At 39.3% G+C, this 25,342-nt stretch overlaps 1 protein-coding gene across 2 annotated transcripts in view; it reads left to right on the top strand.

The window, feature by feature from the left end:
- ATRNL1 (attractin like 1) overlaps positions 1 to 25,342 on the top strand; it is a 976,173-nt gene that overhangs the window by 616,744 nt on the left and 334,087 nt on the right. For both annotated transcript variants that reach the window (XM_005293856.5, XM_065552410.1), the window contains exon 26: positions 15,141 to 15,219. In XM_005293856.5, coding sequence (XP_005293913.1) covers positions 15,141 to 15,219 — 79 coding nt within the window. The remainder of the gene's footprint in view (positions 1 to 15,140; positions 15,220 to 25,342) is intronic.

The raw sequence follows: 25,342 nt of genomic DNA, 5'->3' as shown, positions 1-25,342 counted from the left end.
CACCAGCATAAAATAGCCTTAAAGCTCATCCCAGGAGAAACACTTAGTGTAGCCACTGTGCCAGCTTTATGCTACCAGAAGATTTTCCCCACCCCTGTTCTTTAGGGTGATCTTTGTAGGCCAACAACGCTGGATTAGGGCTGTTTTGGACTGGTAGTGTAAAACAGCTGCTCTGTAGAGGAAAAACTAAATCTTTGTGTGTAACCTGGATATGTAAGTAGACATATACAGTACTCTCATGTTGAAGTTCTGAGCTGTTGGATGAATGGGAGTTTACCAGTTCCTGCACTGTGCTTCTTTACTCCAGATATTTTGGCCATAATGTGGAGAAAACATGCCCTTTAGCTACTTCATCATAGTTTGCCAAATTATGGTAATTACTGAATTAATTAAATTCATGAATGTATGCTTATAAATTAGAGGCAAGATTCTCTATTGACATCAGTTCTTCTGGGAAGAATGGAAGTGTTCTAATGGAAATCATTTATATCATAATATAAAATATTAAAATTTCTGAATAATTCTGTGTGTTTGTTTTTTATTAGATTTAACAAACACAACAAGCTTTATTCTGTACACCTTTACTTCTGCAGGTTGCATATATGTTAGTATTTGTAGTTCTTCAAGTGGCCTCTGATATTCATACTTGTGGGATCAAGACTCCTGCACCTGGAGCTTCCAGAACCTTCTGGAAAGCAGTGTCTGTTGGTGACACTTACCCCACCATCCCTTTCCCATCCTGGAGGGTTCCTAGGATATAAACGAGGGAGTGGCCCCAACTGCCCCTCAGTTCCTTCTAACTGCTGGAGGTGTAGCAAGCTCTGATCACACACATTGTCCTTGATGCTTTCTTGGTCAGTTTTTCTTTTTATTCTCTTCTCTCCCCCCATCCCTTCTCCCCATCCATTGGGGGGGGGGGATTTGTTGATAGCTAGTTAGTTTGCCAGTTAGTTAATGAGGTCATAACTTAAAAAGAAAAAAAGAAGATGAGCATGGGCTCTGTCTGGATCCACAGGAGTGGAAGAGGCAACTCAGAAACCCCTATTAATGGAGGAGGCTCTTCAGTCCTATTCAGCCAAGCTGGCACTGAATAAATCCAGCATCAGATTGAGGAGCAAGTCATTGTTAAGGTCCCTACATTTGTCAGATTGAACTAAGAAACCTAGCTCTATGCCTAAAGTGACTCTCTGGCCCATGGATCCAACTTTCAAACGTTCCAGATCTGCAAAGCCAGAAATCCTGCTACTCAGATTGGGATCTAGCAGTCAACTATGAATCCTGGGCTGCAAAACCCACATCCTCCTCTGATAGCCGAGCATGGATCAAGGAGCTGCAAAACCCGTATTTGGATCCACAACAAGAGATGGATTGGGATCTTAAAAAAAGGGGGGGGAGGAGATAGGGAGGGGCAGAAGGGCGTAGGGACCAATTCCTGATGAGTATGAATCTGGATCCAGAGCCAAAAACCAAGCCTACATCTGGATCTTGCTGCCGAATATCTGGATCTTGCAGGACCCGAGCCTAGATCAAGTTTTGACAGCCCAACATGAAGGACTGCCAAGCACATTGTCAAGAAGTGACCCAATGTCTTATCCAGAGGGAAAGATATTATATTGACAGACTGTTTGAACAGAATTTGCACTCAGCATTGCAAGTGCTCTATCAAGGGCTCTTGCATTATATTTTTTTCCACAACTGAGGTAAATAGCAATTAAGTCTCTTTCCCAACATGGATAATGGGCTTGTCTGAGATTCTTATACAAAGACAAGGAAGATGTAAAATCAATATTGCAAGCCTTTCCTCCACCAAAAAACAGGAACTTATCTCTGCGTTGCCCTGGATTCTTCTGAGGGCTTTGGTCCACTTGGTACCAAGTTGCTGTCACCAGGCATGGTTAGAGATGTGGGAATCTGTCATTACATATCGTGGGTCTGATGTTAAAGTCCTGTTTTTTAAACTACTGGTTTTTTGTCTCCGATATCAGGTGGGAGTCTCCATCCAGGTTCAGAGTTTCTCTGGCTGACAGTTGACTGGTTTGTGAGTGTTATTCTGAGATCTAAAAGATCCTGTTAAAAAGCAGAAGTCTTTGATCAGTCACACCTACTCTGTGAATTGAAAGACATTTCCCCATCTGCATCATTTCTAAGCAAGAAGACCATGAGTTTAGACTATTTTACACTTCAGATACCAAAAAAAAAAAAAAAATCCTACTGAAAAGCCTCTTTGACATCTGCCAAGAGAGATTTGGTTGCTATCCCTCTTCCAACCTCTACACACATTGTCACCCCTTTCTCACCTTGGAATAACCTTATCTAAGATAGGGTTGCTCTGTGTACTTCTAGAATTGCTGGGGGTAGTTACTTTGCTGGGACAGCTGCAGAAAATGTGATTAAATTATCCATTGCAGTACCTGGCATGTGCAGTGAATTCTGCAGAAGAATAGGTTAATTTATCTCACCCTAAGGGTGTCCTCTTCTAGAAAGAACCAGGGGATTGTCATTTTATCCTCGTGAAGCTCATAGGCTTCCATTTAACAATTGGCCAGATTGTTCTCTTTGTATTATATCTTTAGGAACATGCCATTTTTGATAGCCTAGAGCAGTGATATTCCTACCTCAGTGGTTCAGAGCCAAATTAGCTCTCAACATTACCCAAAGGAACCACAGTAGTTTCTTCAATATTACCCAAAAGAGCTACATTCAGTGTGTGTGTGTATATATACATATATATATAAATTCTCACAGCAAAATGACTGACCAAGTATTATTATTTTATTCACCAACAATTGGGTAATAACACAGCAAAAGCATCCTATTGGTTAATAACTTAGATTGGTTAATAATTAAATCACACAGTGTTTTAATATCATGTGTGGTAGACAGCCACAGGAGACGCATTAAAGAGCCACATGCAGTTTACAAGCCTCAGTCTGAGTTATCACTGGCCTAGCGCATTGCTGAGATACAAGCCTAATGACTAACTCCTTTATGTTGCATTCTCACAGAGCATGTGGTCCCATCTGCCTCCTAACTATGTAAAGATGTCTGAACTTCCCAGCTCTTACAGATGACTGGCATGTATGTATGTCCATGAGCCTCAGATTCAGGGAGGCAGATATCATGTATTCAGATAACTTTGTTGTTACTTATATGGGGCCAAAACCTGTGCACAAGTTTCCAAACCTTTGGAGAGATGGAGATGACACTAGAGGAGCCAGTCTGTCCTGGTGCAAACATTGTTATGCAAAACACATTATGTTTCACACATATGACTTGGCAGGGTCAACCTTCTGAATTTGTCAGAGTCCTCATGCAGGACAAATGCAGCTTCCGTGGCATACCCTCACACTGTCTTCGTCACACCATGTTGCATGACTGCTATTGCAACTATATATGTTTTTAGCAACAACAACAAAATATTTCCCTTATTACGACTTGTTTTGGGAGAGTGATAAGTTCAGTAACCTCTATTCACTCTTGAAAGTCCTCCAGAGCTGATGCTTGTTTTGGCAGTTCTGCTGTTCTTTTTGACCTAGAACTCCTCAACCCATCTTCCTGGGGGCTATACTGCTCACTAAATTCCCACAAAGGGGTGTATGCCAAGACTCCTTAAAGAAGAAATGAAGGTTACTACCTGTAACCAAAGTTCTTCAAAATGAGTCTCTGCGTATTCATGCTCTCTGCCGATCTTCTCCACTTATGCAGAGTCTTAGGTTAGGAATTTCTGAATTAATGGAAAGAACTAAAGGGCAGTTGGGGCCACTTCCCCTTTTATACCCTCAGAACCATCCAGAATAGGGAAATAAATGATTAGGGAATGGCCCCAATGGACACGGCTGTCCAGAAGGTTGCAGAAGCTCACACTGCGGGTGTCTTGATTCCACAATTGTGAGAATATGCAGAGGCTCATATTGAAGAACTTTGGTTATAGATAACTAACCTTCATTTCTATATTAATTGCTGTTTTCATTGTTATTACTGTTTGTTATTTGTTCCAACAATGTGATGGGGAGCATTGCCTAGTGGTCAGGCTTAGGCCCTTCGACTTGCAGAGGGGGTTTTGGGAAGGGAATCAGGTTCTCCCACTCCACTGGATTCCAGCCCAGGGTTCTGTGAGGATGGAAAAAGGATCTGCCATCCAGGAATGTCTTAAGGCTGCCCTATCTGGGCCACATCCTACCATCCCTCTATTGTCCATAGTTTGTAGTCTGTACAGGAAAATTTGAAGTGGGTCTTCTCATCACATGGCACCTCTGTGTGACTGGGCATGGTGTGGTAACTCTCCCCCTCTTGGAGTGGCAGCTTCCTTTGGTACTTTGGCCCTTCAGCCATGTTAGTTCAGTCTCTCTCCCCTTCAGGGGTAGTCCATAAACCAAACACAGGGAGTCAACACAAATAAATTGGGTTAGTAAGTGCAAGGGGGATATGCTTCCCTCTCAGGGTCTATCAGAAGCCAGTCCTCCCTTTCCTCAGGTAGGGACCTTCAGGCAGTTGTGGGCAGGAGAGATCCCACCTTCACTCAATCCTTTCTTAGGTCTGGTCTATACTACCCGCCTGAATCGGCGGGTAGAAATCGACCTCTCGGGGATCGATTTATCGCGTCCCGTCGGGACGCGACAATCGATCCCCAAATCGGCGCTCTAACTCCACCAGCAGAGGTGGTAGTAAGCGCCGCCGACAAAAAGCGGCAGAAGTCGATTTTGCCGCCGTCCTCACAACGGGGTAAGTCGGCTGCAATACGTCGAATTCAGCTACGCTATTCACGTAGCTGAATTTGCGTATCTTAAATCGACTCCCCGCTGTAGTGTAGATGTACCCTTAGGAGCTGCAAGGTAAAGGTCCTTTCTCTTCCCTGGCCTGCCCACAGGTGAGCTGTTCGGCTCCCTTTTAACTCTTCTCCAGCCTGTGCATCTCTTGCAGGGTGGCAGGGGGAGGTGAGGGGGGGACTGGCTTAGTCCAGAGCAGCTCATTAACCTCTTGTTCTCCAGTGTGGGGTTTATATACCCCATCACAGTTGTATAAGACACAAAGATAAAGGATAAAAGTTTCAAAAATAAGTCCCATTTTTAAATATGTTGGTCACTTTGGGGCTAAATTTGTAACAGTCTTTAGGTGCCTAAAGAGGCAGATAGGTGCCTAGTGTCCTATGTATCAACTCCTATGGGAGTTAGGTACCTCAGCACTTTTGAAAACCCTACTTGGCACCTATCTGCACCTTTTGGCGCCTAAATACTTCTAAAACCTGGCCTAATTTCCAATTATTTTCAATGAGATTTAGGCTCCTAAAACCCAGATCCTCAAAAGTATTAGGCATCTAACTGCCATTGATTTCAATTGGAATTGGGCACCTAAAAATCTTTGAAGATTTGGGCCCAAGTGCTGAAGTCACTTTTGAAAATGGGACTTAAGATCCTAAATACTGTAGGCAGTTTTGGAAAAAAATATTGAAAAGCGTGGGACATAGTCCCTGTCCCACAGAACTTACAAATATAAGTAGAGCCACAGAGAAGGGTGAGAAATAGAAAAGAGGAGAAAGTTGGGTTGGGGGGAAGAGAAGGGGTCATTTGTTGGGTTGGTTTTGGGCTTTTTTGAACTCAGTAGTGGTGGGTAGAGGTGAGTTTTGAGGAACAATTTATATGACTTTAATAGGACTACTCACATAAGGAATACTGATGTGAATATAATGGCTTTCAGGATTGCTCCCAAAAATAGCATTATAAGTACTTTACATCCGGATAAGAAGAATTCTCCATATAATTAGTTTTAAATGAACTTGAAGGATGTTGCTTAACTTGTGTGATTTCACTTGAGACAAATTAATAAATACAAATGAACTTTTAAAGGAATTTTGATTGCACTTGCATTTTTAAATGTCATAGTTTATTTTAGATTGCATGCCCCATATTCAGACCCTATTTGGATTTTCTGGTTAAGAGGAGGCTCTGAGGATTTTTCTGCTGCTGCTATGATACTAGCAGAACAGAATTGGGAGCTATGAAGCAGCATCACAGCTGCAGGTAAATTAATTCTTCCTCTCAGTTGCCCATCTCTAAGGGTCCAGTTAGGGGATACTGTAGAGCAACAAGTATGGATGAGGGGGAGATAATGATCAGCTGATGTGGCGTGGGCAAGACAAATCTGAATCAGGGTAGTGGTGAATAAATCTAGGTTGATATGAAAGAGGAATGATCTAAGGGAAGGGCAGCGATAAACTCTCAGCTGCTGAACCGAGCAGGTGTTAGCAGGCTGGTTACAGAGCAAGACATGAATGGAATGTAGGGTTACAAGCAGCAAGTGCATGGACCCTGATTCACAACTAGCAAGATTAAAAGGAGGTCCTTTAATCATCTGAGTGGTTGTGGTATATGGGCTTCAGAGCTAATGTGTTTCCATGGCTGTGGTGGCAGCAGAATCTCTCCATCATAAAGTAACAAACACCACTGGGATTCCTTAGACTCTCCTAACTTTTGCCAGGACTTTCTTTCCTTGCCCCACCCCCCACCACACTGTTATCAGCTGAGATTTACTCATCCCACTTCATCATCAGACTCCCCTTCCTCCCAGCCCCCGGACTTTCCCAATTCCACAACCAAAATACTTTATTGTAAAGATCACTAATTGTAAAACATACTTTTCTCATCTCTGTCATCACAAATAGCTGATCAGTTGTACTTCATCCTGGCCTAAATCCGGCCTGTTTCTCTGCAAGCACTGTTTCCATGTCCCTCTTCATTCTCTTCTGCAACGACTTGATGAATACTTTTCCTGGCACACTCAATAAGCTAATTCCTCTGTAATACTTGCACTTACTCTTATCTCCTTTTTTTAAAAGATCATTACTATTAATGCTTTCCCCCATTCACTCCGCACTTGCTCTTTACTTGTAAATCTTGTTGAATAGTTTGTGCATCACCTTTACCATGTGACCCTCGCCTGTTTGCAACAGCTCTACATCTGTGTTGTCATTTCCTGGCACCTTTTTCTTTTTCAAACTTTATTGAGATCTTTACTACTAATACTACTAAGAATTCCAGATTGTGCTCTCCAATTTTTGTACTGGGAAGCTTCTTCAGGACAGTTTCATCTACTATGTACTGCATGTTGTACAGGACTTCAAAATATTCTTTCTTTGCTTGTTTGTCACCACAGACATCTTCAATACATATGTTCCCTACAATTCTCTTATCTTGTGATAAAACCCTTGTGTTGCAATTCTCTTTCTGTATTCTTCTGCTTTTTTACATTGTTCATTTATCCAGTTATCTGTGTCTTTCTTTGTTTTCTCTCTCTGGTCAACCCATTGTACTCCGCTAATAGACTTGCAGCTTCCTACACTTGTCACTCAACTGCAGCACTTAATCTATTGTCCATCTTGGTTTCTTTGTGTTGACCTTATACCCCAAAACTTGTTCAGCTGCTCTTATAATCTATTTTTTTAAACTGTTTCATGTCTCTTTAACATTCATTTCTTCTTTCACCAGAGTCATGATGTTTCTCCACTAGGCTTCTTTGTTTTCTTTCCTGAAATTTGGCTCTTTCAATTTACCCACACTATAGATCTCAGTTCTTGGCACTTTTTCAGTTGCCCTTGGGCTCAACCTCATTGATGCTAACACTAACTTATGATCCTATTGATATCAGCCACAAATAATCTGAATGTCAATACATCTGATTTCCATTTGAGATTCACAATTATGAAGTCTATCATTTTCTTTATCAGATGATATATAAGTCCACTTCCTCTGCAGCTTTCTTTGTTGAAATAGCATGTTTTTTATCACAAGGTTGTAAGTTAGGCAGAAATTTAGCTGCCTTTCTCATCTTTTGTTTTCTTCATCAAGTCCAAATCTGCCTGTTGCTCCAGCCCAGGAATTCCAATCTGATACTACTTCCACCTTAAAATATTCCATCACCAGTTCATCTTGTCTTGAAACTTTGCATATTGTTTTCTGTAGATCATGATAAAATATGTCCATTTTTTTCTCTGGCACTGCTAAGGTTGGCACATGTACTATTGTGACTGCATCCGATTTTATTTTAAATCTCACCCTCAGCATATGGGGCAATATCAGGTTAAATGCCATAATTGCCTGGCTTTAGCAACAATGCAACTCCATCCTGGTGTCCACCATCTTTTCTTCCTGATGTCAGTGTCCTATGTTCATCCTGATAGAATTCTCCTTTGCCTGCCCATCTCTTTTTGGCTACATGAATAATTTCCCACTATATCATTACCACAAGTGCTCCAGCCTGGTATGATGTTCTTTCATTTCATATTCCAATTTGTGTATTGTTGTGTTTGTTCCAACGGCATACTTTTCATTCCTGCCTTGGTTTCCAGTTGGTGAATGTGGTTCTTGTTTGTCTGGGTACCGGCATTCTTTTGTTTCTCTTTCCAGTCTTCATTCAGTTTCTATGGTTCAGTACTAGCCAAGTGTTCAACCACAACTCTTTGGCTTTGTGGTTGACCAGTGTATTGTACTCCATCTACAACACTGCTCTGAGCTATCCACTAGCTTGCTCCAGTACTGTTTCTACCAGTGTTATACTTTGGAAGTTGTTTTGCTGGCTTCACTGTAGGAGATTTCATGCACTTGGAGGGCCAGACAGGTTTTCATTAGCAGCCACTGCTAACTACCCTCACAAGGTTTAGCATAACAGCCAAGGCAAGGTCCTGGAGTGAAATGCACACGCAGCTACTAGGAGCCACTAGTGAGAGTTGAGTGAGTCACCATGACCAACTTGCAGGCAAAGTCCATTGACTTTGAAAGTCAGTGGGACTTAGACTACTATGGGTCTTAGCTAACAAAGTCAATTACGTCCATATATTTAAAGGTAATTAGGCACCAAATTAGGCAGATAAACACCTGTTGGGATTTTCAGAAGTGCTTAGATGTCTAACTCCTATTGAAACCTGTGGGAGTTAGGCATCTATTCTGAAATCCCAATACATTTTTAGGTGCGCACATTCTTTTAAAAGTCTGGCCCTTGGACAATGTTGAGAATTTTACCCATTGTATTTGTTTGTTATGTGGACAGGGTAAGATTTTTGAGGTCTTAACTGTTCATTTAATTGCTTGTTAAGTTCTTGTGTTTTGTAAACAATGTGGTAGGTAAATATATTTTTCCCTTTGCAATCTTTTTTTTTTTTAAGCAAAGGTTGTTTTTTTTCTTGTTTTTGGAATAAAATGAGATACACTTTAAAGAAATCCTTAGTAAAATTAGTAAATCTGAAGAATGTTTAGCATAGAATTGGAGACATCTTTTAATTTTAATGGTATCAGTTATGTTTGAACAGTTTGAAATGTTTTATTTGTATTTCTCCAACGTGGAAATATATCCTAAACAATAATGCAAACTAAAGTTTTAGATAAAATCCTGGAGTCTGTGTAGTCATATATGCCTGAGCATGCCACATGCATTTTAACATTTTTAAAATTTCTCTTTGCACTTAAAAAAGAAGAGAATAAAAGTTGGACATTTGAATTTCTGCTTAGAAATTTTATTTAATTTCACCTTCCTTTCATTTATAATACCAATTCCTCAAATGTATACTTCTTTTAATGAAAACATGTCATTCTAAGTTATTTGTACTTGTGTTTGTATGTGTGTTAACAGGGAATAAATATGTTTTTATTTATTATAATTAAACATGAATACTCATTAAGATACAGAGTGCAGTTTGTTTATAACAGCACACATTCATTATAGACCTTAGAAACAAAATTGTATTTCTTTAGGGGCAGTTTCCTGGGGAAACGTATTGATAATGAAAAAGAATTCTACCGTATGTCTTTCTCTTCCTCATTAGCACATCAGGTTTGAGAAATCTTTACATGTAGTTTATTATATATAAAAGAAAGAAAACCAAACATTGAAATTCATTGTTTTTGACCAAGAAAAGGTCACACAAAAATGTTAATTAAAATGTTCATCCATGTAATTTCCAAAGTTGATGCTTTTTGTGGCAATTTCTTTGGATCAGGCAATTTCTGATCTTGATCCTGCACGACTAGTAAAATCATCCTAAGAACATAAAAACAGCCATACTGGATCAGACCAAATGTCCATCCAGCCCAGTATCCTGTCTTCTGACAGTGTTCAATGCCAGGTGCCCCAGAGGGAATGAACAGAACAGGTAATCATCAAGTGATCCATCCCCTGTCGCTCATTCCCAGCTTCTGGCAAATAGAGGCTAGGGACACCATCCCCTCCCATCCTGGCTAATAGCCATTGATGGACCTATCTTCCATGTATTTATCTAGTTCTTTTTTGAACCCTGTTATGGTCTTAGCCTTCACAACATCCTCTGGCAAAGAATTCCAGAGGTTGACAGTGTTGTGTGAAAAAATGCTTCCTTTTGTTTGTTTTAAACCTGTTGCCTATTAATTTCACTTGGTGACCCCTAGTTCTTGTGTTATGAGAAGGAGTATATAACACTTCCTTATTTACTTTCTCCACACCAGTTATGATTTTATAGACCTCTATCATATCCCCCCTTATTTGTCTCTTTTCCAAGCCGAAAAGTCCCAGTCTTATTAATCTCTCCTCATTCGGAAGCTGTTCCATATCCCTAATAATTTTTGTTGCCCTTTTCTGAACCTTTTCCAAGTCCAGTATGTCTTTTTTTGACATGGGGCAACCACATCTGCATGCAGTATTCAAGATGTGGGCGAACCATGGATTTCTATAGAGGCAATATGATATTTTCTGTCTAATTATGTATCCCTTTCTGAATGATTCCCAACATTCTGTTTGCTTTTTTGACTGCTGCTGAACATTGAGTGGATGATTTCAAAGAACTATCCACAACGATTCCAAAATCTTTTTCTTGAGTGGTAACAGCTAATTTAGGCCCAATCAATTTTATATGTATAGTTGGGATTACATTTTCCAATGTGCATTACTTTGCATTTATCAACACTGAATTTCATCTGCTATTTTGTTGCCCAATCAACCAGTTTTGAGAGATCCTTTTGTAGCTCTTTGCATTCTGCCTGGGACTTAACTATCTTGAGTAGTTTTGTATCATCTGCAAATTTTGTCACCTAACTGTTTACCCCTTTTTCCAGATCATTTATGAATATGTTAAATAGGATTGGGCCCAGTACAGACCCATGGGGACACACCACTATTTACCTCTCTCTCCATTCTGAAAACTGACCATATATTCCTACCCTTTGTTTCCTATCTTTTAACCAGTTACCAATCCATGAGAGAACCTTCCCTCTTATCCCATGACTGCTTACTTTGCTTAAGAGCCTTTGGTGAGGGACCTTGTCAAAGGCTTTCCAAAAATCTAAAACCACTATATCCATTGTATCCCCCTTGTCCACATGCTTGTTGACCCCCTCAAAGAATTCAGGTAGATTGGTGAGGCATAATTTCCCTTTACAAAAACCACGTTGACTATTCCCCAACAAATTATGTTAATCTATGTATGATGTAATTGAATGGGACTTTTTTTCATTTGACTGTTTCTCATAAGATCCTACCTGTATTTTATCATTTTCCATCCTCTCCTCCTTATTAGGACATAGGGAATGTCCACATGCTTCTCTGCACCTGCTGGCTTTCACCCAGCCCTTAGTTTAAAAACTGCTCTACAACATTTTTAATTTTAAGCACCAACAATCTGGTTCCATTTGGGTTTAGGTGGAGCCCATCTTTCCTGTATAGGCTCTCCCTTTTCCAAAAGTTTCCCCCAGTTCCTAATAAATCTAAACTCCTCCTTCCTACATGTTCGTCTCATCCACGTATTGAGACACTGCAGTTCTGCCTGTTTAACTGGCCCTGCGCGTGGAACTGGAAGTATTTCAGAGAATGCTACCATGGAGGTCCTGGACTTCAATCTCTTACCTAGCAGCCTAAATTTGGCCTCCAGGACCTCTGACCTATCCTTCCCTATGTCATTGGTACCTACATGTACCATGACCACCGGCTCCTCCCTAGCACTACACATAAGCCTATCTAGATATCTCGAGAGATTCGCAACCTTTGCACCAGGCAGGCAAGTCACCTGCGTTCTCACGGTCATTGCAAACCCTGCTATCTATGTTTTTAATGATCGAATCATCCATTACTAAAACCTGTCTCTTCCTAATAACTGGAGCTCCCTCCCCCGGAGAGGTCTCCTCAATGCGAGAGGATGCCACAACATCATCTGGAAGGATGCCTTCTTTATAGATTATAGGCAAGGTAACTTGCCACTGACTAAGAACCGAAAAGTCTGGTCCATCTGCCATAGAATGCAGTGGGAGTCTTTCCATTGATTTCCATAGGAGCTGGATCAGGCTTCAAGTGAGAGGAGTAATGTAAGAACTTGCATCTTACTGGCCTCAGGTCTGCTGCCTGTATACAGTTTTTTTCCTGGCAGCTCAAGAGAAATATGCAGGGAGTGGGACAAAGGTGAATGAGAGCATTTCCTATTAAAAGGGTCTAGATCCTGGCAATGGTCTATGGGACCACTCAAGGGATGTATCACTGTGCTGCTCTCAGTGGGGCTCTTGGGATACAGCTAATTGGTCAGCCTGACCAGCTATCTGTTCTATCTCTGGTATGCCCTAACTTTCTCATGCTCATGTATCCACCCTCGGATTCCTGCAGTTTCAAATTCCACCACTGTAAACTGTGGTAGGTAACTGTTATCCCCATTTGTCCCTGAGACCTGTAGGAGAGGAGGGAACGAGCAAGTAATTTACCCTTATCTCGTGTTTTGTCCCAGAATGGTTCTTTGCTCTGCTCAGCCCCAAGGGTTATCACATAGTCTACTAGTCCCTGATTTCAACCAAAAACTGGAGACGGGGCCAGGGACAATTTTTTAAAAAGAAGTTAAAATATGAACAGAAATAATGAAATAAATAGTTTTAATTGTAAATGTATGTGCATTCTACAATAGTGAATCTATGTTCATATCCGTTTGCTATTATAGAGATTGTAACAAAAGCTTTTGGTGGAATACCCCTTCTTAGCAAAAACCACACTATGTTAATAAAAGGGGGCATGGCTTAAAATTTCTTATTGCATTGGATTCTCTCAATAAGAACAGTTGCAAAAAGATGATTTACATTTAGGCTCATTAAATAGTGGCATTGAAATTCCTCTTCTGTATTCCCTAAGGTTCCTGAACCTTCACCTGGCTCTCATGCATCCTTTATTACAGTTCATTTACTCTCCTCCTTCCCATTCCCCCCCAAGTTTTCTATAGGGAAAATAATTCTGAAGTTTGCAGAACTGTTCTGATCCATTGGTTTTGCTATCTTGCAGCTACAAGAACCACTGAAAACTCAATTACCTAAAAAAAATCTGTACCAGAAATGAATAAAAGCACAACATAATTGTAAATAGTGGTCCTAGAAGGCGTGAGACCACATTTTTATTTTCCACAACAGTCCCAAAGAGGATTAAAGAACCCTCAGAAGAAATGTTGGCCATTGACATTGGCCATTAAGAGGAAGGTAGAGCTTTGCATTTAGAAGCAGAGCCTTTATCTGTTCTTTTCCACTGCCAAGTTCAGGGCGATCAATCTTCTTGAATCTGAAAAGCCAGATTTGATTGTGTCAAGTAAAACTAAGCTGTTGATTTTAATTACTTAATTGACCTGCTTCTTAACGGAAGCTCCTTCTGCCTCACATATATGGGTCTTCCTTCTGCTAAGCTTAGGTGCCACTGTAGCAGGCTTTCTCAAGGATGTCCAAACAAGGAATTGATAAAAGGGGTTTAGGAGGTTCCCAGTGAAAAGGTCTTTAAATAAAGAAAATATTGATTAAAAATTCGAACTCCATGTATTTTACAGTATTGATAGAACTTAGGTTATGGGGTTTGGACATAGTTTGTTATTTTATTTTGTTAAATATATGAAGATGCAGCTGACTGTGGCCTGCAGCCGATGAAATGTTTGGGCTCTCTCATTCCAGACTGTTGTTCACATCACAATTATTATTAATGGGCATCTGAGTTAACAATCTCAGAAGAGCGACTAAAGAATGAATTGACATGGACTCTTGCCCCTAGAGACAGATCTTCCAGGTTGTAATTTCAGTCCTGTTGGCAAGCTAGTCTTGGGAATACTATGCACAAGACAAGTACTAGTGTTAATCAATGGTTCTTAGATGTAGCTAGAAAATCCTTGATTATTTTTTTTAAATGGCTGTACAGACTAATTCAAAGGTATCCTGGACTCTTACAGAGGATTCAAGCTTTTAGAATCTTTTTGCCTTCCCCCTCACTATAGAAAGCTTCAGTAGGATGTGGTGGGATTCTGTACAGCTTCTCTCCAAAATGAGTGGGTGGAGGGAATTACTAATACTCCACAAGAAGATCTAGCTTAGAGAACTATTGTCAAAAATTAGAATGATAAATGTTTGGAATTTTTGAATAGGGGAGGGAAGGCAAATGCTGGGTGGGAATAGGGTGACCAGACAGGAAGTGTGGAAAATCGGGACGGGGGTTGGGGGTAATAGGCTTCTATATAAGAAAAAGCCTCAAATATCGGGACTGTCCCTATAAAATCGGGACGTCTAGTCACCCTAGGTGGGAAGTATAGAGGTTTAATAACTCAGGTATTACACAAATCAAGCGGATTTTTACTGCTCTTTCTTTGGGAATATAACATAGCAATATTCTTTGAAGTGTTGTTATTCAAAGAAGTTAGCAAAGGATATACTTGGTACACTGGGCAAAATGTATCCACTGCTGCCTGTTGTGCCAGTCTAAAACATCATACTAATTAATGTCTTGCCAAGTTGCAGTACCTGCCTTCCTTTAAATTACTGGTAGCCAAACAGGAGAAAAGTATAGACACATGAAATTTCCTAGTTCAGATAACTGATTTTTCCAAAAATAGATTGTCATTTTCAGTTAATTTACCTTTTTTCTTTTGGTGACTCTACTGTGGGCCTGCTGGAAATTAACTTGCTGTAGTGGAGACAGGAACAGTGTTTGGTGGAGATAAGCAAAGCCTTCAGGATGTGCATCCCCTTCTGACTTGAAAGCTAGGTGATTGACAGCTATCAATCATCATGACCAAGTTCAATTCTCTTTCATTTTTCTGTTTACTGCTCCTGCTTTAATGCATTACTGTCAGCCTTGTTTCCCTCACAATGTACATTATTATTTCTTCTTCTTTTTTGTAATTGCAGTTGTTTTTTGTCCTTACTGCTGGTGGCTGCTGTCGTTTGGAAGATCAAACAAACCTGTTGGGCTTCTCGACGGAGAGAGGTATCAATAACATTAGGATTACTATGATGGTTTTATCTTTCAGACTGAATTCAGAGCGGCAGGTGAAATTAAAGTAACTCCCTTCAAATACATCATCTTTACTTGCCAAGTTTTTTTTTTGCTAAGGCAGAACAAGTGAATCTGCTTTCTTTCCCTAGTGTAAGATTATTACTTTGCTGTGGAATATGCTCTCTACTGCTGTCAAAATGAGACAGTGTAGCAGAAAAGTTGATAAATTGCAAGTACTACAGTGCCTGATGACACAGTACCTTAATGTACCTTTCCTTGATGCCATTCTTTATTCTCATACTTATTTGTCTTATTTGAATGTAATTAGTATTAAGTCTTCATTGTGCTAGGTACTCGTTCAAATACTTCAAAAGGGACAGTCCTGCCCAGAAGAACTCAGTGTCCTTAGTGCTTGAGTTCATTTTATTGATTTTAAAATTATTGAGGGAAATTCTGGACCCATTCAAGTCAATAGAAGTTTTACCATTGATTTCAGTGGGGCCATGATTTCACTCATAAAGTTTTGTATACAAAGTTGCCATATTCTCTGTTGGTGTGAATTGGTATAGCTCTTGGAAAAAATAGCTTGTAATATCCAGTCTTATTTTGTTGAAAAAGCCATTGTTGATGAGGTACAACTCTAGTTTGCATAAATACGTATGCAGTATGACTCCAAAAGCTGAAAAGGGTTTAAGGCACTGATCTTTGCCCTTGAAACAGTTGGTGACACATTTGTAATGTTAGCAAATATCACTTATTTGACTGGAGTTTAAATTTAAATACTGGTTTTTTCTCTGTGGAATTGATTTATCTTATAGTGTCTTGACAGTCTATTAAGTATGAATATGCTTTGAATCAAAATTATTTTTTCACTGTATATCTACACTGAATTCATGCGTGCTTTAGAAGTATCAGGTAACTAGTTGTAATACCCAATTATAGCTTTGAACTGATGCAACAAAGAAACCCCTATGCTACTATAGTCATTTTACGATAGGTATTGTCTTATTCAAAGGAACAATATCCGATAGACCTATCTCAAAGGGCATGTGTTGTGTGTGTGTGTGTGTATATATATAACATTACTTGGAAAATACAAAACAAGTTACTTTAAACCATGGTCTTCTATTTAACTTCTTAGTATTCTATTTGATTCTATCTCAATGCTTAATTCTTTCTGAGTAATTCTGTGCAACAATGTATTGTGAAGGAATGCAGCAATTGCTTGATTCTATTTCTCACTTTAATCAGATTATTTTAATAAAATATTTAAAAATAAGTGAGAAATTCTTGACTTTATAGATTTAATGGTCTTTGTGTACTTTCTGTGGTTATTCTCCTAGATGTTTGAAAAAATACTATTAGAATGACCCCAAGTGTTCTCTGTAAACCACTTTGACATATTTGTCATCATGGGAAAAGATGATGGAATTCTTAGAAGTGTTCTTTCTTTGATGGCATAAGAAGAGTTTGGTAGCTATAGGAATGTGTATGAACTCATAACTACTGACATATAAACACAAGCCAAAGGAGCTCTGCCATAAATCAGTTTCATTTACAGAGCAAAACTGGAAATATTTTTAAATGTGAGCTGGGCTGAATCTTTTTGAGACCCAGTCTGCAATACTATTCCTTGATTTTACTTCAGTCTAACTAAAGAAAATTAAATGTCACTCAGTCCCAAATATTTCATAGTTTGCTATGTGATAATGTGAACAGCTGTTTCTGTATATTTATAAGGAGCAAGAAGATAGCCGTTAGAGTATGTTATCATTATATAATTGTGAATGTTTAAGAAAATAGCCTTTATTTCCATTTTACCCCATTCCTTTATCTTGAGTGCAACACTTGGATAAGACTGTATTATTTAATGTTTCTCTTTATTTCTGGTTAAATAGCAGCAGTTTTACTACCCAGCATATCTTTTAGGGTTATGGGATACAAGTGTTACAAGTAAATATACCTGGTACTAAAATATACTTATTTGGATCAATGGACTTTTCTGCCTCAATCGTTTAGTTTGCAGAACAGAAATGTTTGTTGCCTTTGACTCCTTCTTCAGTATATGATCTGTCTCGGGTCAGCTGCAGAAACTGTATGTGAGTCTGGTTATCACTGGGGAATTCAAGAGTGAAAACATAGATGGAGTGCAAGAAAAAAATGAAAATATAACGTTCTGCCATTGTGAAGTCATTCTGTATTGTGCCAATCTTTCTTCCCCAGAGTAAATGGAGCCTGATTATCATATTGTGGCAAGCCTTTATTTCTTGGTAACTTCTTCTTAGTGAATTTCAGCAGGCTATTGACTTGAGTAAATCATTCCTTAAAGATTTTATGGACTACTGAAAGGCAGGAGAATTCATTATAAGCAAAAATGCAAAACTGTGACCTGCTTTGAGCCTGACCTGAACATATGGCTAAATTGGTCTTCACTGATACCAATTTGAGTTGAGCCTAGGCTCAATCCAGTCACTTTATGCTACATTTGGATTTTGCATTACATAGTAGGAATCTTAACAGGTCTTTTCCATTTTTCCCAAAATCTGGATATTTATTTTCCCATTCTTTGTACATCCTCACATTGTAGTTATTTTTTTAAACCACCGCTGCTTGTTGAGCAGACGTTTTCCTTCAGTTGTTCACAGATGTACAAAGGTCTTTTACCCAAGGGGTTACATTAAATGTACAACCTAGCAACTTGTATGAGAAATTCAAAATGATTCCTTCCAATGTGCATTACATAGCGTTTTTCAACATTTAATCTTATTTCCTGTTATGTTGCCCATTCATCTCACTTTGTAAAGGTTCTCTAAAATTTCTCAGTCTGAACACAAACTTACAAGGGTTAGTCATCTGCAAATTTTTCCAGCTCCCTGTTCCAGATCATTAATAGAGATTATTAATACAGATGGTAAATTAATTACTTTTAGAATGGAATCATTCTGCATAAAATGGACAGATAGCTACACCTTATCCTCTCATCCTTTGCCATTCATTCAGAATGATCACTTTTCCAGATTATTAATAAATATATTTAAATTTTGCAATGTTGAAAGAAGACCATTTATTCCTATGTTTTTTTGTCTATTGGTCAGTTTCTTGATCCATGAAACACTGTACTTCTCATCTCTTGTCTGCCTAGGTTCCTGTCTCTTGTGATGTACTTTGGCAAAGGCTTTTTGAACATCTGTATAAATTCTATCTGATTCTTCCATTATACTTTGACTTCTTGTTGAGCTCCCTCTCTTCTTCTCTTCTGCCCTCTGAAAGGGCAAGCAATAGCAGATTCCATCTTTCACCATCAAACCTATTCACCAAGTGCATTGGAAGAAAAAGTAAATAGTCTGTTTCCTTTATTTCACGGTTCCCAAAAGATCAATGGAGCGTTGAGCAAGAGAACATGAACAACTATTTAACAGGCATCACCTTAGCTAAATACAATAGCTCAGCAACATTACCTACCCGTGGCTGTATGAAAAGCTGTGTAGAACCCTGAAATGCTCAGCTCAGGGAACTTGATCCTGAGAAAGATGACATGATATATTAACAGACTTTCTCACATGATTAAGAACCTTACAGCATTATTCTGCTGGACAGTGTTCTGGTTGTGGTGTATTGAAACCACCCTGGAGCAACAAGGATCAAGTTTGTGGGTGTTAAAACTGAAATCTTCCTTCACTGATCAGAGTAAAATTTACAAACACACAGGAAAATTTACCTAGGAGTTTCTGACAGATTCCTGGGGTACAACCTGGAATTGTGGGACTGCTGAACCCCCTTAACTTTCCACCCTGGGCTGTCTCTCACGATGCTTTCTTAGTGACAAGCAGCAAACCTCTCCAGGTCTGTGATCACTCAGTCAACAGCATGCAGGGACACGTCCGGCTAAGTTGCATGAATTCTCTCTAAGCGACTCATAAACCATACACAGGAAAAGACCAGCAAATCCCCCCAGCCTTGCACCCTGGATATATATGGTCTTACACTGCACAAGACCCTCTTGAGCAATGCAAGCTCATTAATTAGTTTGCCACTTCATCAAAGGATAGTGCACATGCACCAGTCTTTGTAATTTGAGCCGATCCCCCAAGCATTTTAGACAAACTCACTGGTAAAGATAAAACTTTAAAATAAGTTTATTAACTACAGAAAGTTAGATTGTAAGTGATTATAAACGGTAGGCATAAAGGTCAAAGATAGTTACCTAAGAAATAAAAAGTAAATACACATTCTAAATCCTAAACTTTATCAGACTTAATAAGATCTGAAACAAACAGTTTTTCTCACTCCACTGGATGTTGCAGGCAGGTTGCAGTTCTTAATAGATGGGCTGATTTCCCTTCTCAGCCTGGGGCCAATCTCCCCAGTTCAAAGTCTTTATCTTTCCAGGATTCTTGTTGCCTTCAGAGTAGGTGGGGGAGGAGAAAGGTGGTCTCATGATGCCACTGTCCCTTATTTTATACTCTCAATTCATGTCCCTGGAAAAATGCTGGCCCAGACATATCCTGGTGGGCCTTGCTGAATGAGAGAATTGAGCAATCTCCATTGTGTGGTGCTTGTACAACTGTTTCTTATTGAATTATAAATCTCTTGTATACAATTCCCCTGCTGGTCAATGGTTGGTGATAGTTGTTTAAAGCTCAACTGGGTGTTGGTCCCTTCCTTTGTTGCCACTGTGGGCTAGCTGTGGGCACCTCCCAACCTCACAACATGTTTCAATAACAACCCTATAGCAAAGTCTCATAATTCCATTGTGATGGGGTGGACTAGGCCCAAAGGCCCCCTGCTGGAGGCCTCAGGGTTCTGCCACAGCCATTCCAGGAAAGGAGCAGTGGAGATGTCCTCCAAGTAGCCTAGAATGGTTGCGAGGAAGCAACCAATCAGAGGGACAGCTGGAACAGCCAATCAGGGATCAAGAGGGCCATATATAAGGAGCTGTAGAACAGAGCAGTAGTTAGTTGCTGCTTGGAGTTAGAGAAGAAAGGACTGTGTCCCTGGATGGCAGAGCAACAGGACTAAAGACAGTCTGCTGGCAGGGACTGGGGAAGTGAGAGGCTCCTGGCTGGCTACTAGGACTGAGCCTGAGACAGTTTGCTAGCAGGAACCAGGGGAGCAATGAAGGAGCTCCTGGCTGGCTGTGGGGACTGCCGCAGGAATATAGTGTCTCCAGGGAGGAAGATACTGCCCCATACCAGGGCTGGACTACTTAAAGACCAACGCCCAGGGAGCGTTAGAGAGACCACCAGAGGGATACTAAGATAAACAGTATACCCTGGAAGGGGTCTGTTCTGGTTAACATGAAGACAATGTATGTGACTCAGCTGGAGGGCTGAGTTACTGAAAAAAACACCTGAGAACCACTAAAAGGGGTCACCAAAACTGAAAGAACGCAAACATACCCAACCAGAGGGGGTGTTCGCAGGAGGTAGGTGCTGACCCTGTTACATCAATATATAATGATGATATACATATTTTGACAGAACAATGCGTTTCAGCAGATCATGATCTTTCATATGATACTTTACAAGGCATTCTTTGTACAAAATATCATAACCATACACAAGTAGTCAGTCTGGAGGTTACAGGATGCTATTTACAGGGTACAGTGCATCACATTCTAGATGGACTGTGAGAGGGATCTGTTTTCAACTCAGTCAGAGGCATTCCCAAGTTCTGCAGCAGGTTTGGGGCAGTAAAGAAGGCTTAGAATAGGCTCATTCAGCATAAAATTGTCAGTGACCTATTATATGCCTTATCCTTTTAGCCTTTTCCATTCATTCAGAGGGTGTTGTGAAAAATCAAAAGAATAGTATGTGTGAGGTAAGTTTAGTTACTCCAGCCTGGACCTGAAGATCATGGTATGCTGACCTTCCCCTCCAAGTATTAGTGAACCTTCCTATTTAAAATAGAAAAACCCAAAAGCCCATCTCCAGAGGCTTAGAGGCAGACCCGCATAGATCTAGGTCTCCTGGAATCAGTTATACTTTACCCTCCTGCTGAACAGATGTTCAGATGAACTGTTATTTCAGAGGCTAATTGTAAGCTCATAGCTGGTTCTGTCAGCCAGGAAATGGAAATAAAGCTCCAAGCCTCAGTTCTTTTAAGACCTTTTTCTCAGGGTTTGTTTATTATATGCCAAACAATCGCAGAAACAAAAAGCAAATCAAATGAAAACACTGGGCAATAAGTATCCAGAGGCTTTTCCCATTTTAGCAAGCCAAGGGGGAAGAGAACACAACCCCCGCCGCCCCCCAGTTCCTATTTGACCCAGCTTCCCCTTCCTTTTATACTCCGCTCCAAGCATCCGTGTGACCAGCAGCTAGGACCTGTTAATCCTTTACAGATTGCAGCACCTGAACTTTCTCACGCTATCATAAGTGATTTGGTCAGTCTTGTCCTCCTGCTGTTTTCCTCCAAAAGCCTCACTGGTCTCCATTGTAGATTTCCTCACAACCAATACCCTTCTCATTCTCATCTCACTTGTTGAGATCACCAGAGAATTGTCTTCAACTCAGAAATGTTTTGCTATTCTCCGTCACACTTCATATTCAGAATTAACCCAGTAGCCCCTGCCATGAAATTTCAATCTAGGCCTTCTGTTTTCCTCCTTTCTACAAAAATTGATGCATAACTCAGATTCCCTAAATAGGAACATTGAAGAGAACATTTGTTGTCTCAGCATGTTCTGCATCTAAGCTATTCAGTCAATCCTCTCTTCAGAATGAATGTAACAGATTCGCTCATAGGTTATTATTGGCAGTATATCAGTGAGTGCAAGATTGGCTCAAAGGTTTTGTCCCCATGAACCACTTAAGAATGAAAGTCCCACCTCCCCCATATCTTGGATAGCATTTTCATTCAAAGAATTTTCTCTTTGCAGTAGATTAAGAAATTTCTTTTTGTTCACAATACAGTATTGAGGGCTCTCATTAGACTGATGATGGTGACAGTCCTGCTCAGGCAAGAATAGAATCCATGAAAGTTCTAGTTGAGTTACCTTAGCAAAGCACCAGTCCTTCAGTAAGGCAATCAGGAGATAGACATGTATTCATTCATTCAGCCTCGTCCTGAGTTTTGAAGAGTTTGTTGTTTCTGCTGTAGAGATATAGACGCATATATATCCCAAGTAGATGCATATATAATTCTGCAGTAAATTTATTAAAAATGCTATTGAATATTCTTATAAAAATCTGTATTTTACATATTATAGTTGTACCTTACTTACCGGAAAGGTCCTATATATCTAAAAAGATGACTTATATATAATATACTATAGTCTCTTGAGAAATGAGCAAGTACTGCATGATTGCACATTTATGTAAAAATGTACAGGAGGCATGGGATTATATGTATAAAGTGCCTACTTAAATATAAAGGTTAATATAATTCCTTTATTTAAATTTTTGAATTTATAAACAGCATTTCATTACACAGTCAGTTGTGCACCATTTCTCTGTATGAAAGGGTAGTATATACAATCATAAAAACTGGAAATCATAGAGAATTCTCTCTTAATATAATGTGTGTGTGCCACACAGCTTATTGCTTTATTTTATTAGATAAGCTTGTGTTCATTTAAAAAAAACCTTTCTACTCCTGATTTTAATATCAAGGTTGTTTTATTAATGTTATGCTTTCCAAGCAAATCTCCTGAGTAGTCAAAGGCTCTTAAAAACACACAAATGAAACTGAAATAGACTACTTCTTAATAACAGTAACAATTCATGTAATAGCTCCAAGCACATTTTTATGGCAACCCTACTGAGAATAAGAAAGTTTGCTTATGTAGATTGTACTAATGCATGTAAAGATGTGAATTTCACTGAGTAGCTATCTTACAGTAAAGACAATTTCATTTTTTAAACTGTTCCTTTTATAAAAAGGCTTAATGGTCTTCAGTATATTTAATATAATTAATGGAATTTGACATGTTTAAGTTCAGAGAGTTAATACATCTGGGAATCTGTGTATTTGTGGAACATTTTTACAACAGCTTTGTATGTGCATGCATCCACAACTTCAAGACGTAAAAGACCCAATCCCGCAAACACTTATGTACATGAGTGAAGTGCTCAAGTGATTACAGTTATTAATGTGCATAAGATTTTGCAGGATGAGGCATTTTGTGTTCTAAGGTTATGGACCCCAGAACACATACAGGTTTTTTTTTCTTTGTATCTTTCTGTGTAGCTTTCCAAAAAATATATAGCCCCTTATGCTGCAAATGTATGCAAGCTTAACTATAGACCTTGTGAGTAGTCCCCTTGAAGTCAATGGGTGGACTACTCACAGGACCAGATCCTCAACTTGAGTAAATTGTTGTAGCTCAGTTGAAGTCAGTGGAGCTATGATAGTGTAAACTGAGGATCTGACCCACAGTGTAAACTGTAAAGTTGAATGTAAACTGTGAGCTGAAGGTCTGACCTGCAATGCAGAAAGTTAAACGTGCATAAGTTTTTGAGAATCAGGGTGATATTTTGGAATGTAATATGTGACTTCCTAAAAATAAACATTTCATTATCTCCTATGTTGATAATTCTGAAATCATATATGTTCCCAGTTGAAAAGTTCATCAGTAAAAGGCTAATGAATAATTTAATGACAGTAGCAATAAAAGTTGTCATCTCCTACTGGAAAGACACATTTTACTGAGTGACTTAACAAAGTGGGTTTAATATATACATCTCAAAGGGTGCCATAGCTGTCAATGTAAACAGAATAACAGCAGAATTCAATCATATTTGGAAATGTTTTGGATTAATAAGTGTGTACACACACACACACACAGTATAGTAAATATAGTCCTTTATTATAATTCTGAGATGCTTGCCTGAACAATTTCCATTCTAATTTTCCAACTTTTTGTCTCTTAGAGAAGTTTTCCTTTCTTAAAGCTTATATAGATGCACCATTGTATGATGTATCACTGCCAAATATTTTACTTTGGCAGTATATTCCGCTGCTCTGTTTCTTTTTTTTAAAAATCAATACAAAAATCTGTTGGGGAAAAATAAATACAATTGTAAATGTTTTTGTTTTAGCTGTTCTGGTTGCACTATTTGGAGCAGAAAAACAATTCAAGGATTCATAACTGGGCCAAAAAAATGTGCTGCTTGCTGAAATTTGACCTATTGGTCTGAATTTTGAAAACAAGTGAATGTAAAAGAAACAGGAAATCAGTGAGTGTGTGTGAAGACAGCATATTTAGTTTTAGATGCAGGTGACATTTATGAAAGTTTTCTAGCTATGAGATTCGTGTAGCTAGGGATATTAGTGTGTTTCACAAAAGTAGGGTAGGTGAAGCTACAGTTATTCAAAGAAAATGATGTGACTACTGTATTCAAAGGAATGTATCATCATAGTTAGGAATTATACAGAATGGGTAAAAATAATATTTTATTGTTGTGCTGGAAGGTCTTAATGGTTGCTATCAATCACAGGTTAACCTGATGGGTGTGGTAAGTAGAAGGAGTAATTTAAGTCCCTTTATGGAGAGAGAGAGCTGGAGACAATAAAAGCTGCTGCCAAAGACAACTGGATGCATGGCAAAGCCTAAACAGAGTTAAGCTGTGTGGTGTGAGGGGTTTCCTGGGATTAGATGAAAACGCAGAGGCTCAGGGATAGTTTAGCAAACTGTGTGTGTCAGAAAAAGCCAGCAGACAGCAAGAGGACCAGTTGTGAGAGCATGGCCCTGGGTGGAAGCTGAGAGCTTTCTTTGGGCAGAGCAAAGGCAACTTAGATTTCTGAGCAAGGAAACCGCCTACTGTTGTTTGTTCCTACTATGTTCCAGGAAATATGTTCTTTGTAAATCAACAGGATTGCACCAAAGAAATATTGGCTAACTGCTCAGGTCAAAAGAGCAACACTGTTATATAAATTGATGTCACCTTCACTTCGAATATGGTGTTCATTTCTGGTGACCTTATTTCAAAATAGGTATAGTAGAAATAGAATGGATCTAGAGACAGACAACAAAAATTACTAGAAGTTTGAAAAGATTTCTCTGTGAAGAGAGATTGAAAAGATTTGGGATTTTAGTTTAGAGAAGAGATAAATAAGGGTGACAATAAGGTATGCAAAATAAGGAATGGTACAGAGAAAGTTGGGTGCTCCT

Source organism: Chrysemys picta, chromosome 7 (assembly GCF_011386835.1).
Source record: "Chrysemys picta bellii isolate R12L10 chromosome 7, ASM1138683v2, whole genome shotgun sequence".
NCBI classification, from domain to species: domain Eukaryota; kingdom Metazoa; phylum Chordata; order Testudines; family Emydidae; genus Chrysemys; species Chrysemys picta.
The sequence above is the reverse complement of the archived record's forward strand: the minus strand, read 5'-3'. Positions and strand labels throughout refer to the sequence as shown.